The 15,944-nt window shown below is 34.0% G+C and overlaps 1 protein-coding gene across 3 annotated transcripts in view; it reads left to right on the top strand.

Moving 5' to 3' along the window:
- LOC123711552 (protein kinase C and casein kinase substrate in neurons protein 1) overlaps positions 1-15,944 on the top strand; it is an 88,653-nt gene that overhangs the window by 6,856 nt on the left and 65,853 nt on the right. Inside the window, exons 2-3 of one of the 3 annotated variants that reach the window (XM_045664133.1) lie at positions 11,243-11,327; positions 11,791-11,938. Coding sequence is in view for 1 of the 3 variants with exons in the window: in XM_045664131.1 (XP_045520087.1) it covers positions 11,924-11,952 (29 nt within the window). In the remaining 2 variants the exon portion in view is untranslated. Of the gene's footprint in view, positions 1-11,242; positions 11,328-11,790; positions 11,953-15,944 lie in introns of all 3 variants that reach the window. The other 2 variants (XM_045664131.1, XM_045664132.1) reach the window with 2 other exon arrangements.

Genomic DNA, 15,944 nt, shown 5'->3' with positions numbered 1-15,944 from the left:
AAGCTTTGGTTATCAGTGCGAAAATAAACACCTAATTTATTAAAAGTATATTTGTATTATTCTTATATCAAAGTTATGATAAAACATAATAAATAATAATCAGCTATTAGTACTTCAAAAGACGTTTTTATTCAGACTTAGATTACTTTTGCTCTGAATTATCTTCTCAGAGTAAAAAGCATTATTGGCCTAGTGGTTCAGTGTGCGACACATCCCTGAGATCGTTGGTTTGTTCTCCGTTTGTACATCAATGGACGTTCTGTCTATATAGACATGCGCATGCACATATGCGCATTCAACTGTCGCTCGTAATGTGAAGGAGAAGATCGGGAGAATACTGCATGTGTTTTACACAGAAGGCTGCAGCTACAGAAGTTGTGACTGAAATCTCAGATTATAGTTGCTTAGACCTAAAAGGTTGTAATGCCACTTTTTTTCTCAGAAGAATATCGGCGCATATTTTCGTTCAATGATTAGTCACCATTGTGGCCGTAACGAGGTCGCGATTCAGCTTACTCGGTAATTAACAGCACGATAGATGCGTTAACTAAGGCATGCAACATTGCGTTGTGCGTTTGCGCATTGGTTAGAATGCAATTACTTAATAGACGTAAGAAATACTAGATCGTAATGGAAAGGTTTCTACTTTCCATGACATCTGACAACTATGATACCGATATTACCCCTAACAGCGAGCCGGCACTCCACCTTTCAGCGCTTTTTGAGGTAATTTCGCCCCTGCACCGCTTTATAGAATCAGCTGCCAATAGAGCTATTTCCGAAAGGGCCTTTAAGAAAAAAGCGTATCATTCCCTGAAACGTCGGCATACACCCGGCGTTGCAGGTGTCAATGCGCGACAGTTATCGCTTTATTAACTGCCCATTTGTCTGAGTTTATTTATCCACCCAAAAAGAATTACATTGATAGTAACTATACTCTATTTTAATCGATACGAATATCAATAATACGATGCCATTAAAAATGTTATTACTTCAATGACTGTTCATTCAACAAATTGAGTACAAATTCAGATGGGCAATTACACCAATCATTTTTCTTCAACAAACATAGGCTCGTGAAACAATCGCAATCGATTGAATAGAATTAGTACGTATTCAAAACGACTCATCATCAGTCCAAGTATGCGGGACAGTCACGTTTTAAACTGGTTTTATGCCTCGCGGCTAATTATTTAACCTGCTCAATATATAGAAACATTGTTCTAATTTATTTATTTATAAGTTCTAAAACAAAACGTGTATGCATAAAATACTATACAAGAAAATTTGACATTAAAATTTTTACACACATACATATATTGAAATATATTAGAACATAAGCAAGCTATAAAGGTATAAAAGTAAAAACAAGCAAGTACAAAATAAAAAATAACTAAACTAAATAGAAACTCAAACCTCATTGAGAGCCTTATAAACAATTTTACGGTAAATTGGAAGATTGTTGTATCAATATTTTCATTAATGATAGTAATCCAAGTGAGCGAGCCTATTTACTGGACCATTAAAAGTATAAGCGAGCTGTGGATACGTATAGAAGACTAGAATGTTATAAAAAATGAGTTTGGTCCTTAAAATGTACATAAATAATATTCTAATAACAGGGAGAGTTTAGAAACATTAAATTTAAGAAAAGAGCGTACCAATGTTTTAAGGCCGCACTTGCGAGCCTTCTGGCAATGTGAGTGGGCAGCGGTATCACTTAACATCAGGTGAACCTCCTGCCTCCCGCCTATGCCACTGCCGGACATAGGATTCTAAATTTCCAGTACGACCGATCCCCGCGCTTTGCATCCAACGCCTTCCCTCCACCCTCATCAAGTCATCTGTCCACCTAGTGTTCCAACGCTTATATTTTTTAAATTAAAATATGAATAAGTTTATATATTACTAAAATCAAATTGAGAAACTGGGACAAATTGAGCGTTCACGGACATCCATAACGACGGTTGACTTGCGTTAGTTATATAAGCTTCAAAGAAACGTAACTATTTTATTTCGACTGTAAGCATTTTCTTTCCGAACCTTTACTACATTTTAATCAAATTCAAATTAAAAATCATTTATTCATTAGGATTTCAGTTCATACATATTAAATGCTTCTACATTTACTGCCAGTTCTCGAATCAAGGGCGTAGAACGGACGAGATAAACTGGCAATAAACTCTCCGCCACTCCTTTCAAGAGACCAAAAACAACCTAACCGGCAAATAAAAACCTAGTCGTTTCTTAGTAATTCTACCTTTTTCAAGGAATGCTGCAATATCCTAAAAAATAACAAGTTCAAAGTCATGTAAATTATGTTTGGTATTCATTCTTATTAGGATGGAAATATTTCAACAAAAAAGTGCACGTTTAACCTTGGCAATGATCGTGATTGGCTTGCGGTATCTTGTGGTTAAACCTCTCAAGATAGAAATATGTATATTAACAAGTTTGGTATTATCGCGTCTCGACTTATTCCAGGTATAATGGTTTCTTAGTGAAATTACGTCGTGATTTGTATTTTTTTATTAATAAAACATCTTTTAACTAAATTCCTTTTTTGTGATGTTTATTTATTTATAACTAATCTATTAACACCTATATTTTAGAACACAGACTATATACAAAGCTAAAACAGATTACTGATAATCAAAATATTTGAAATACAAAACAAAAGTCCATTAAAAAGAAGAAAACTGAAATGAAACAAAAGACAAATTAATATTTTCAGTAAAAAACTAAATTGTTATTCCTGCTAAAGAAGTTCAAAGGCTTCCCGCTTCTCAAAATATTTAATCACACCCAAAGCCTATGGTGTAAATAAAACGATATTAACAGTTAAAACAATCGTTGTATATATTTTATTTGTTTGACTTTTATTCCGTTATGGAAGTATGTATGTATATATTATAGTTAGAAATATGCCCTTACATTTTAAATATTAACGTATTAATTTTAGAACGACTTCGTTCGTGTTTATCTCAAATATCGTTAAATCAACAGATCGTTGGAACAAATTAAAGTAATACGCTCTGTTGCCTACAAATATTATTTTTGTTACAAGCTTTGGTATTTATAATCGGCGTACTAAAACCACATTTTGTTCAAGTTTATATACATCATGGATGTGTCGGACAAAGTAAAATTCGGAATAAAGTACTTTTTAAAATTAAACTGATTTTAAGTAATGTTATCAAGAAAATATAAACCAAAAGGGATAATTTGAGAACAAAAAAACACTTTCTCATTCATTCAGTATAAAATAAAGCACGCAGCAGGCTCACGTAATGTTAATGGATAATGTAACACATGAACACTCAACGCTAGAAGGCCGGCCTTTTAAGAACTGGTACGCTATATTCTAGGAGGGCCCTAAGTCGAATAAAGCTATAAAAAGAAATGTTAATAAAAACATTTTTTTAAATAAATCACATATATTTATTACTTAGAGAAGTGACCACGAACGTTAAGTTAACAAATAATAAGTTTATACGGAGAAAATTTTCAAATCTTTAGATTTGTCATTCTATCTGGCAACTTTGCCCCGAGATGATTTCTAAATATAATTATGTAACCCACTAGCCACTTCGTGATTAACGGAATGTTGTCACCTTGCAAGCTTCTTAAATTCTGTGTCTTGCTAGCTAATTGTCAGCTATTTAGTGCTAAATAACTGGATATCTTTGCAACTCAGCCAAATATAGAGTGGAATGTGCTAGCTCTCACAATTCAACTAGTTGCTACCCGATCTGATAGCTTCAACCTATTTTGTATGAACACTAATGACAAGTATTTCTATATGTAATTTCCGGTAGTTGATATGATTGTTTAAATTTAGTAGACTGGGTGAAAGAATTGTACTTTAAAATAAGCGAAAATTTAGTTTGTATTCGACGTTTTGAGCTCGAGTTCGCCACGTCGAGTTCTTAGAGGAAGAGCGTCAACTTCTGTATGTGTTACAATATACGATAAATAAATAAAAATAGCATGTATTTGAGTACTACATAATCAGGATTACGTTACGTCCATGTGATTTTGTTTAACGTTAGTAGACGACCTCCAACAGAGTAAAGATCTCCTAATTCTTCAACTTTTTTGTTATCCTCGCCATCATTTTCCGATCCATCCCCTGCTATAATATTCCATCTTCCCAGGTTTCTGGCGGGCTTCCTCTCTTTTTTAAGATACGATACCGTATATTGTATAATAAATTCCATTTTCTTCAATTGCCGAGCTATATAACCAGCAATTCATTAAACTTCATTAACATATCGTTAAAACGAGAGACATTCACTAAATCAAGCCGATTTTAACACCAGTTACAGACACTCAAATACACGTGTAGGGTACACGCATTCTCTCTGTATATACATGTATGTATTATTGTTGAGTCTGTGAACCTTTTAATTTGAACATTATTTTTTATTATTGTTAAGTAAGCTGTAAGGCTTTTCTAAATAAACAAATGTTAATAGTGTAGTTTTCAGTTTATATGCGTTAAATCTTTTCGCGTAAACGGAAGTCTAATTTTGCTCACTGCAATGTCACATATGTTTTAACATAATTTCTATTTATATAATTTTTTATAAAAAAAAACATTTTAGCTCCTTCGGGTTTTATTATATTTTATATAGTAATAGAAGTTTTGAACCATTGTAATTTTCTTAACATATATCATTAAATTGGTAGCGTGACCAGCAGCCAATAATTTTCGTAGACCTGAATTGGATTAACGAAGTGACCTGGTGTGACCTACAAAGGCGATAATGATGCGGCTATTATCTGTCCACTATAATCAGTGGGCTTAAAAAGTAGCATACATTCTGCTACTATTTTTATCTCGTTCTCGAAGCCAATGAGGAAAATGTGTTTCATACATTTTCCCATAAAGACGGCGCTTGATATTTATAAGTGTTGATTTTCATATAGACATATTGACTATTTACAGCATCGTTTTACTGATATGTGTAGTATAATGTTTGTATCATTTTTTTATTTAAAACTAAGTATGGCTGCTGTATCTGTATTTATGTATTTCTTACAACAGTAGTTTATTAATTCATTATTATATAAAATAAACGAATTAGTACTAAAAAGTATATAATCTTTTTAAGTTAAAATAAAAATGTGTTTACTTACCAAATTTAATATGACTAATAATGTAAAATGTAAAACTCCTTTAATGACAAATTTGCGCGCCATTGTGTGTGGCAGAATATGCGAAATTACTATTGTACCACCTTTTTGTATCATATTCTTGCAATAAATTATTCTTATTATAAATGCATTAAAATGTGTAAGATTTGGTTATCCTGTCATACCGGAGTCAGGGTTCCGAGTTCTTCAATAACAAATTTGATAGTAATTCGCTAAGTGCTTATTAATACTGTTTAACAAATATATTATTTCCATATCCTCATGACAACTAATAGTAATGACCTGACAGAATCTTCCACTTCCTAATTCACTTGTCTATTCATAGCGCTGGGAGATAGTTGTAATAGCGAAATAACATGTTTGTTGAGTTCAACCGCGATGCCATTAAAATAACTCTTGCCCACGCACTTACAAAGTACAAACCAATTTGAGCCCTAAACCTCTTCTGTTACAGTCCCTTTTCCGTAACGAACCTCCCTTATTCCATAACTGGTAACAATTTATCGTCGTACGTATCGGAAGATTTATCTGTTTTGCGACGCGCATTGATTTCGCGGCCTTGACCGTCAAATGTTAATATATCATGCATCCAGTGTCTAGTCTAGTCTATTGTAAGCGGCGGGTATTTGTGCTGCTTTAAAGAATAATTAGTATAAAAAATTATATATTTATCCCGATGTCTGGGTCTCGTCGCCTATCACGCTGTTATCTTTGAATCCAATTCGATTATGACATACGGGAGTCATACTCAAATAGTTAGTAAAGAGATACCCTTAAAGTCTTTTAAGAAAAGTGAGAAATATTTTAAAACTCGTAAAATCGGGAGCGCTCACAGTTTCCAAAATGTTTATCATCAATATTATATGAGGATATGTGAATTTGTAATAAAACAACGGATTTTGATTCCAGTAAAAATTACTTCAACGTTTATAAAATGGCGAAAAATTGCGACTTTAGCAAGACCAATGGAAAGGCTAATAGGATCATGGGTTTCATTGGAATCCGGATTTTGCTTAATCTTAATCTGCTTCCGTTGGTTAAATATTTTCCTTTTCAATCGCAGAAAAGTTTCTAACGCAATAAATCTTTTAGTGATTTAAGTACAAATGCATCATGCTTTTTAATCGTCTAGTCGGAGCGAACAAAATCAAAAATTTTTCCTCATCAAATAACTATTTTTCTTTCTACTGTACGTTAACGACTGTCTGTCTGCCTGTGAAGTGTTAGTTCGGTAACCACTACTCGTATTTTTTTAATATAGAACAGGGGTCCAACGGCCTCACGAGGCTCTCCTGATGTTAAGTGGACACGCGCCCATGGACACTCGATGCCAGAGGGCTCGTTACGGGACTTTTAAGAATTAGTACGCTCTTGAAGGGCCGTAAGTCGAATTGGTTCGGAAATACTTCAGTGGGCACCTGGTTCCACATGGTAAAAATTGTCCTAAAAACGCCAATTTATGGTACCACGGACGTCGAGGTAATACGGGTGAAATTTCGTATTCTGATTCAACGTCCGTTGATGATTTTCTTTATATGGTACGTGGCTTGGCGTTACTTGTGTCAGTAAAAAAATATTATATTATACCCAGTCTGACCAAGCTGCCCCATTGAAATCACTTACCATTTGAAAGTGATCTATAAGTTTATCGTACAGAGCGTACGGTTCCTGGGTTATGGAGGTTCTTTAAATAATAGAAGATTTTATTTTTACTGCATATAAACACTCGCGTACAACAATAGAATATAATAATGAAATGTATATTGCTATGAAACGAATGAATGCAATGTAACTAAAAAAATACACTATTTTATCGGATCGGCTATTATTATTAAAAACTTATAATTATTTACATCATTTTAATTTTTTTCAACAAAAGACAATACTATGTGCAATGTAACTGTTGAGCAGAGTCCTTGCGTCTGGCTATACTCTCGGGGCGTAACTACGACTATTTAGGAAATCGTCAAAACTAAGAAAGCCGGAAAGAGTAAAATTCCAATATAAATATCATTGAATCGCCTTACATGTAAACATTATAATGAGCGTGATACATTTTACTAGTCACATAGCATCTGTAGGAGACTCAATTGATTATTAATTAAGAGAAACCAGTGAGGCCAGCTTGAATGCTGATTTGGGACCGGTTTGTGATAGCATTTTATTTACAATATTACCGATATTAGATAAAATGTTTGTAATCTAATTTGTACCCACTTAGAGTCCTTCAATAGAGGACGTTCACGTGTTGAAAAGCCGGCTCATGCTCTCGACTCTTCTGGTATCGTGACAGTCCATGGCTTAACATCTGGGCCATCTGAACCTTTGTCTATCAAAGGAATTGTATGTTCCTATGTATTAAAGTATTTTTTTTTAAGTAGTGATAGTTCGGTCTAATCTAAGCTATAGTGCTGATGAATCAAACTCAATATAACTTAAGTCATATAAGTAACCAAGTACACTCATGAACGTCAACAGAAAACATCTTTTCACAGTGACCTGTTCGACCAGTCAAGGTCGTAGAGCGACTCTTTTTAATCGCCATGTTTTGAGTCATGCAAATTGTTTGAACTGGAGCAAATCAATCCCAAGGATTAGGATCATTTAAGATCAAATCGCGTACATAGTTATTCATTCATAAATTCGTTTATATAATTATGATCAACGGCTTGCGTTACTTTCTAAACATCGTTAACTGCTGATCGCGTGTCGAGTCGCAATCGCTATCTCGCTATCAGGGTCGTGCTACATTTAGCGTTTTTACACTTTTATTACATTTTTTAAGACAATGATGGGAAATAAGGTACTTTGGTATAGAAAGTTTGATTCCTTGAGGTGATCTAACATGTGTATGCTTTCGTGTTTTGTTTCATTTTGTAGTGTCCTAATCTGTAGTAACATACAATTTTAGGCCGGCAACGCACTTGCTGGCCTTCTGGCCGTTTGTCTCCTGTAACGTAAAAAAATTATGCATTATAGTGCACACACTTTAGATCCACATATAAGTACTGAGTATTTTACAATGTGCCACTTTCTGAAATGTTCTTCAAAATCTTCGCCCTACCTTATTGGAGTATTATGTCCAATGCAATGTATAAAACACACATTTAGTACATTATTTTTCCAATGTTTTATTATTTTACAAAATAATACAATCATTTGAAAAACATTGGTCTGGTATATAATAATATATATTCTCTATACAACAAAGTCGGTTTAGCTATATTTATAAGTTAGAACGGCTGGTCCGATTCTGTAGGATTCGTCTTCGGTCTGTTAAAAGTGCAACCTAAAAGCTATCAGAAATGTAACTTGTTAAAAATCAAGTCTCGCAACGCAGTTCTTCTACAGTAAAACGTTTTGAGATCCATGTAATACCAAGTCGGTTTATATATTCAATTCCTAGTTAAGAAACCGTGAGTCCTAAGTTATTATGTATAGCGTACCTTACAACATCTCGTTTTTAATATATAGTTTGACTTGGCATTCTAAGTTAATGTAACTAGTGAGATACATTGTGTTTCCATGGGATGCCCAAGTCAATGTATCTATTTAAAACGACTGTTTAATACTGATTAATACCGTATTAATGAGATACTTTTATGTGGTATCGTTAATATAAAAAAAACGCATACTGAATCGAAAGGCCGCAAATGTATTTTTTAAAGCAATTAGCAATGGTATTAACCACGGCTAATTATAGGCTGGCTTTTTAAGTTGATGATTTGCGTAGGCCATTGCTCTGTTACTCTAGTTTATAGAAATGGGGCTTTATTTTTACCTTTAGATTGTCAAAAGTGTTAAACCATCGTATGGTATTGTTGTACACGAGTGATAGATAACATTATCAGTGCAAATGTGCTGTGGTGAAAGGTATATTGAACAATCTATTGCATCCTTTTCTCTAAAGTACTTTTTTGTGATGAAGAGAGACAATAAATTAAGAAGGATTTATTATATGAATGAGGGGGCAAGTCTTCTCGCAAATATTTTGTGATTATAAACGTGTCAAAATTTTACGTAATTTCACGCACGTAACAGCGAGGTGAGCGAGTTATACTCTAATATCCTTTAACTAGATGCTGTGGTCTGACTGCAAAAGGGCGGATTTATGTAAATAATTTTCCAATTATGCTTATATCCGGTAATGCTTTGTTTATGTGTAAAATACTTGTTTAAGCATAGAGTATGGGTTTTAATACAAATATTCGATGAATAAATTATAGGTATATTTCCGATACAAAATACTGATGTACCAACTCTTATTTTAACTGTTTATTACTTTTATTTCTCTTAAACATCACATACGTTACAAGCAGGGCAATCAAATATACATGAGAACTTAAAATATATCCAACTTCCTCAGAATCGAGTAACCGTACATAACTCACGAGGGGACTTTTTCGCCGTCGTATGGGTCCGCCAAGCATCCGCGAATGTACACAGTTAATTCATAATTATTTAGGAATAAAGAAAATAATAATAGCAAATAATTAACACAAGAATGTTTCTAAAACGACTCGGCGAAAGGTATCCAAGGAGTTGCTGATGTTCACCGAGGCATTTTTTTTATCACGGTTTGATTGTAAATCCTTTTAGTAGATACAACATGAGATATCATTGAATATAATAATATTTATAAGGGTAATTGTTATTTTGGAATATTCAAAAGATCGTTTTGCAACATGACAGCACTTAGTCTAAGTTGTCGCAGCTGCCTCATTCCCTTAAGCCAGTCCTAATCTTCACATCAATAACGTGATTTAAACCTTATTTGGCAGATATAAGGTTGCTTTTATTTTGTACATGACCAACTAGGGTGTGATGAGGGATGACCAAGGTCGCTCATTGTGTGGATCCGGTAGCCGTACCACTTATGTGGATGTCGTAATGACTACCTTTTTATGCGGATTTTTAGAGCAATTTTTAATATGAGCTACATATTATACAGAAAAACAAAGATTTAGCTTTTTAAGAGAACTTTTAAGTGTCGCTTCTTTTGAATCACGTTTTATAATAGCAATTTAGTTTTTTTGTTAAAACGACTAAGACAAACAAACAAAACGATACAAATAATATAAGAATTGACCAATTTTAATATGACTAATAATGTAAAATGAAAAAAAAAAACTAATTTAAAGACAAATTTACGCGCCATTGTATGGCAGAATATGCGAAATTACTATTGTACCACCTTTTTGTACCATATTCTTGCAATAAATAATAATAATAATTATTATACTAGAATGATAGTGTGGAAAAGCGATTGTAAGTATTTTGGTCTACATTTTTACAGTGGTTTTGGAACTAATAATAACCAAAACAAAATCAATATTAATCTGCAAAGCTCAATAGATATCCTTAAAACACTATCAGACATTTGATGTCACTAAATCAAGCCGATTACCATACACAGGTTTCAGTTACACACACACCCTACTCGCATTCTCTCTCGCATATAGTTTGGTTCTGTGAATTGGCGTTTTTAAATTATTTTGTATTATAATTAAGTAAGCTGTAAGGTTTTTCTAAATAAATAGTAGTAATAAAAATAAATCAGTGGCGTTACAATTTAGGTCTGGGCCTCAGTTTTCTGTATCTGTTTAATGATCATTTGTCAATCTAATAGGCGAGTAGGTGATCAGCCTTTTGTGCCTGACGCACGCTGTCGACTTTTTAGGTCTATAGCAAGCCGGTTTTCTCACGATGAGTTCCTTCACCGTTTGAGCGAATGTTATGTACACATCGACGGAAAGTCGTTGGTGCTCAGCCGGAGTTTGGACCTCAGGGATGAGAGTTGCACGCTGAAGCCATTAGGCTATCGCTCCTCAGTATCATTCTATTTGATACAATTTTAAATAGCGCGCACATCTGCGCGGTCCTAATGTGTTGTGACTGATGAGTTTTCGTACTACACGATCCCAACATTGCGTCTTGCGCTACGGATGTTGAGGGTACTACATCTAAATTGCTTAACACGCCAAGATTGCTAATTGTTTAAGTTACAGAGTACCAGCGCCGGTTTGAATATTATAATGTCATTTATAAAATCATTTACATCTTTTTTTTCTTCTTTTTTCAGATTTTGCTCAGTGTAAAGTATAGATGAGACGCCGGTAGAGTCCGGTATACGGCGAGTTACGCCACGCTGCGCTTATTGTATACTTGTAAGTGTTTATAACATTTATAACAACTGTATAGACATTTTTTAATCATCTTTTCAATAGCCAGATTTAATGATATCATGTATAGATAACTAAGACTGGGATGAGCAATTTAGAAAGATATATGTTGGTCGTAATTTGTATGTTTATCACCTTATCTTATGAGTACACGCGTCTCAGTTGACACCTGCCATTGCAGCTCTAATTTGATTAACTGTGTTAGTCATGAGTTAGTAACTGTGTTGATTTTGATGCTCGCTCTTTGATCATTCTACTGTGTTGTAAGTTTAGTTTCTCGTCAGATTTTTTTCCAGATAAAATATCAATATTCAATAAAGTTGTATTTGTGATTTGCAGCCGTCACAAACTAACTTGTTTAGCAACTTAATAATACAATTTGTCTTACTTAAACGCATTGTAATACGTTTGAATACCTTATCCCCTGAAACTGTCCCATTCTCATTAGGCTGGTCAGCCTCCGGACGAGTGACCCGTTCACCTGACACGTTCAGTTATTTCCGTCAGCTGAGTCGAGCCGAGACGCTTCAATTGCTGTCTATTCATCTAGTCACTGGTGCAACGACCTTGCATCACGATTCATGGGACATTCACATGTAAGATGTACTAGGTTAGTTAATGATTATTGACAAAGCTAACAATCAAACTATCGAATATTAAAAAAGTTCATCAAAATCTAATAATTTTTGACAACAACTTTCCTATTCATAACTTGAAATATAGGTTATGATAAAGCTTTTAGCTAAGCTTCCGTTATTTATGAAGAAGAAAATGTCCGTCAAACTAATGCAATATTGTTATACAGTTTTATGTTTATATTGGTTGGGACACGGTCAACGCGTTTAATAACCACGAGGGGAGTGGGGACTCCAATAAATATTATTTCTATATTATTATTATTATTTATTAACGATTAAATTTAAATTTTTTTATAAGAAATGCGTAATCTTTTGTTGTAATCGGCTTCAGTATATCACTGTCAAAACGATTTTTAGAAAACAATTGACACGTCCGTGCATAGTCAAAATCAAAAGTCATGATACATATAGGTAACACAATTTACATTTATTAACAACAACAAAAAATATACATTTAACAAATATACTTCTAATTTTACATTGCCGCCAGTTCTCAAATCAAGGGCGTAGAACGGAAGAGAAGAACTGGTAATAAACTCTGCATCACTCTTTTTTTTTGTTTTCATGTGATAGAGACTAGGGATGCCTGAACTTCAAATAAACGCATATTGAAGACCAACATACTATTCCTTTAAATTACCGAGGGGAACAATTTTATTCCATTTATCGAGTATTTTTCAATAGAAAATTTGATGAAAAATGAAAATTAACGAGGGTCGAATGTATATCCCAGTAATGCGGAATAGAGTCTAGAACGGTGCAGGACCTTATTTTCTTATTACTATTTGAATATACACAATATTTAATTAAACACACTACTACACCGTTTATATAGAAGGTATGAATCGCACGCGTCACGACGTGAGCGCATCGTGAGGTTCGAATAGTCGGGATCTATTAGAGAGCAATTCAAATGCTAATTTGTTGGTTGGAATTCTGATCATGTTAAGTTGGACACGTTTTTAGTAAATGGCTGCTTCTGTCGCAGTTGGAATTCGATATTTTATTATTTGTTGACCGTTTAGCGTGTGTATTTTATGAGTTTTATTAGTTGTAGTAGTCAAAAACGATAGCCGAATTGTACTCAAAAGCACAATGAAACAAGGCCAGACCATACGAGCGATGGGGCGACCACATTGAAATGATACCTGACAAAAATTGGGTGATGACAACATAGAATAAAATCCAGTGGAAAAAGGGGACCTTCTTCCGAACGGGGTCCGCATCTAGGTTTAATAAAATATATTTATTATTTTATATTATATGTAAACGCAAACTGATCTAAATTCTAAGTAATAGTCATCATTTATTTTCTATTTGAATGTACAACACAGTTTTAATGTCTTCTTTTAAATTACATACACTACGTCTTCATAAATACAGTAGTTTATGACTGTACTCGGCTCGAAACGTGTTTCTTTTATGTCCATTTGCAGCGCGGATTTATCGTTATTTTTTTGTAGAAACAGACATTTTATTTTCTATATACATTCCTGTTATCTTTACTTGCTGTAAGGCGAAGAAGTAACGTCTTCGCGACATTTATATTGCCCCTGGTTCTCCTATTTCAACATTATCTCTTGAGTGGTTTGTAAGACTAGTTTTATAAGATATATGTCTAAGACTTATTTTTCAAGAAAACATACAGGAGCTGTTTTGTATATTCTTTAAATATACATCATATTTGTTAATTTTAAATCACATTACGGATAATTCATAACATTCTCTTTTTTTAATTTATTTATCTTACAGAATAATATTTGATTTAGATGATCAAGGTATTGGGAAACCACTGTGGTTTGTATTAATGTAACCATAGCAGTCCTATTTTGGAGCGCGATAAATGCATGTCAAAATAGTTCTTCAACTTGATTTTAACATTAACGTTGGGCTATCTATTAATTTACCATGTAGTTAATGTTTTCTCAGAAGAAGTTGCGAGCTCTCGACAGATTGAACGTCATACTCAACTCGTTTTTTTAAATGTTATCCCAAAAAAGCTTTCTCATTAAGATAACAAAAAATGCAACAATAGATATATTATCTACGTAATTACCTAAACCGAAAGATAAATAAATTTATAATAATAAAAGGCCCAAATAACTAAAAATACAAGTACATGGTTAGGACAAGGACAGCCTCCTTGGGTCTGGAATATGTCTATTAAATTCCTTGCCAACAGGGCTGTTACTAAACTGATTGTATCCGAGATCGTTGAACCTATTAATGCTCTATAAAGTACTAGACCCTTGTTACCGAAATAACGTCTTCCGTCGGGCACCTCGTGTTGTTGTAGTCTTTGTGTTGCCATGTGTAGTTTGAATTCTAAAATTCCAGGCTTGTATGTAGTTTTTAAAATTATTCGGCGCACATTAATAATATTATTACTCAAGCATTGACATACTTCATGCAAATAATTGCTACATTCGTTAAGTATGGAGTTATCTGTGTTGGGCTATAAATCAAACTGTCAGATAGCTAGCGCTGATACGGGTCTGTGACAGCGACACATGGGTTTTAGCGTGAAATGTACGTTCATAGAATGTAAGTCATAAAGTCCTATGTGACTGTTTGGTTATTTGGGGAGCGGGGTTAAAATGGGTCAACTCCAGCGCCGACAATAGCCATATTGATACTAACATATTTGTATGCAATTTCGATATGTGTACCGCAGATGTCGGTACAAAAAAACTCCACTTTGAAAGTGAGAATGGGAGCTACAGAGTACCTTACCTTTTATGTAGGTTCATCATCTTCCGTCGTTCCAAAAGTGGGCGTTTTTTAATGCAATTTTGGCCACGCACAACCACTATGTGAATCTAGCTTCTCACTGAAGTCCAATTCCTATAAGGCCGGCCTTCGCGAGTTCTCTGGCATTGTCAGTGTCCGTGGTGGGCCGTATCACGGTATGAGCCTCCTACCCGTTTCCCCCGGTTATATATCTAAGATTCATATATCAAAAATTGCTTTTTGTGCTTTCCATATATCTTATTCTATATCTCTTTGACCTAACTGTATACATTGACCTATTAATTGTAAAGATAGAAGATTTAGTATGAATATGCTATAACTAATTTAACGGATTAAGATTCTATGCCCGGCGAATAAAATCAATTATTGATGAAGAATGAGAGCGTGTCGTCGTGTGTTACATCGTTATTTTAAATTGAGTATTGTTGGTCGTTACTATTAACTTACAATAGTTAAGCCCTCTTTTTAACTATATAAATACTGATGGGTCTAAGGCATTACGGTTTCTTCACGATGTTTTCCATCGACGTACGAGCGAGGTAAATGCGCACATAGAAAGTCTATAAGTGCGCAGCCGGGGATCGAAACTACGACTTCGGGATTAGAGTCGCACGCTGGAGTCACTAGGCCAACACACACAGGCTCTTTTATCCTATTTTTAACAGCAGACACTTATAACGCTTTGTTTTAATTATCGATATCATTTTTATTAATATAAAATAAATAGCATTCGCAAGTCTAATACAAGATTGTTAAAGATATATTTTTTATATTATTTTTGAGTAGCGAATTACTTAACACTTTTTGTACTACTTTGCATTATTAAATTTCTTCTAGAAGATCGTATTAGCGTCCGTCAGTTACGCTGTCACTTTCGTGTGTTAAAAACGTACTGGATTTATATATGAGAATTAATGTTAGCGCTAAGGTAATTAACCTTGCTAATATTTTTTTTTATTTATTTATTATGCTCAGCATAAGTGTTAATTAATATATATTATGGTTGAACGTTTTCTTGACTGTATAATACCCGAGCGTTAAACAGCCTTTGCATCATATAATAGTTGTAAATAACGAGACAATGATGGAATCGTGCGCATCGCATCGTCGTTTCATCGTGTTAGTGTAAGAGGTGTCAACAGTTGTGTAAATTGAATGCAGTGCATATAATATACAGTTATCAGCGGTCACTATTGCCTATGTGTCATTATTG

Source organism: Pieris brassicae, chromosome 7, assembly GCF_905147105.1.
Source record: "Pieris brassicae chromosome 7, ilPieBrab1.1, whole genome shotgun sequence".
NCBI lineage: Eukaryota > Metazoa > Arthropoda > Insecta > Lepidoptera > Pieridae > Pieris > Pieris brassicae.
Note: the sequence above shows the minus strand (reverse complement) of the source record. Positions and strands in the feature narration are given on the sequence as shown.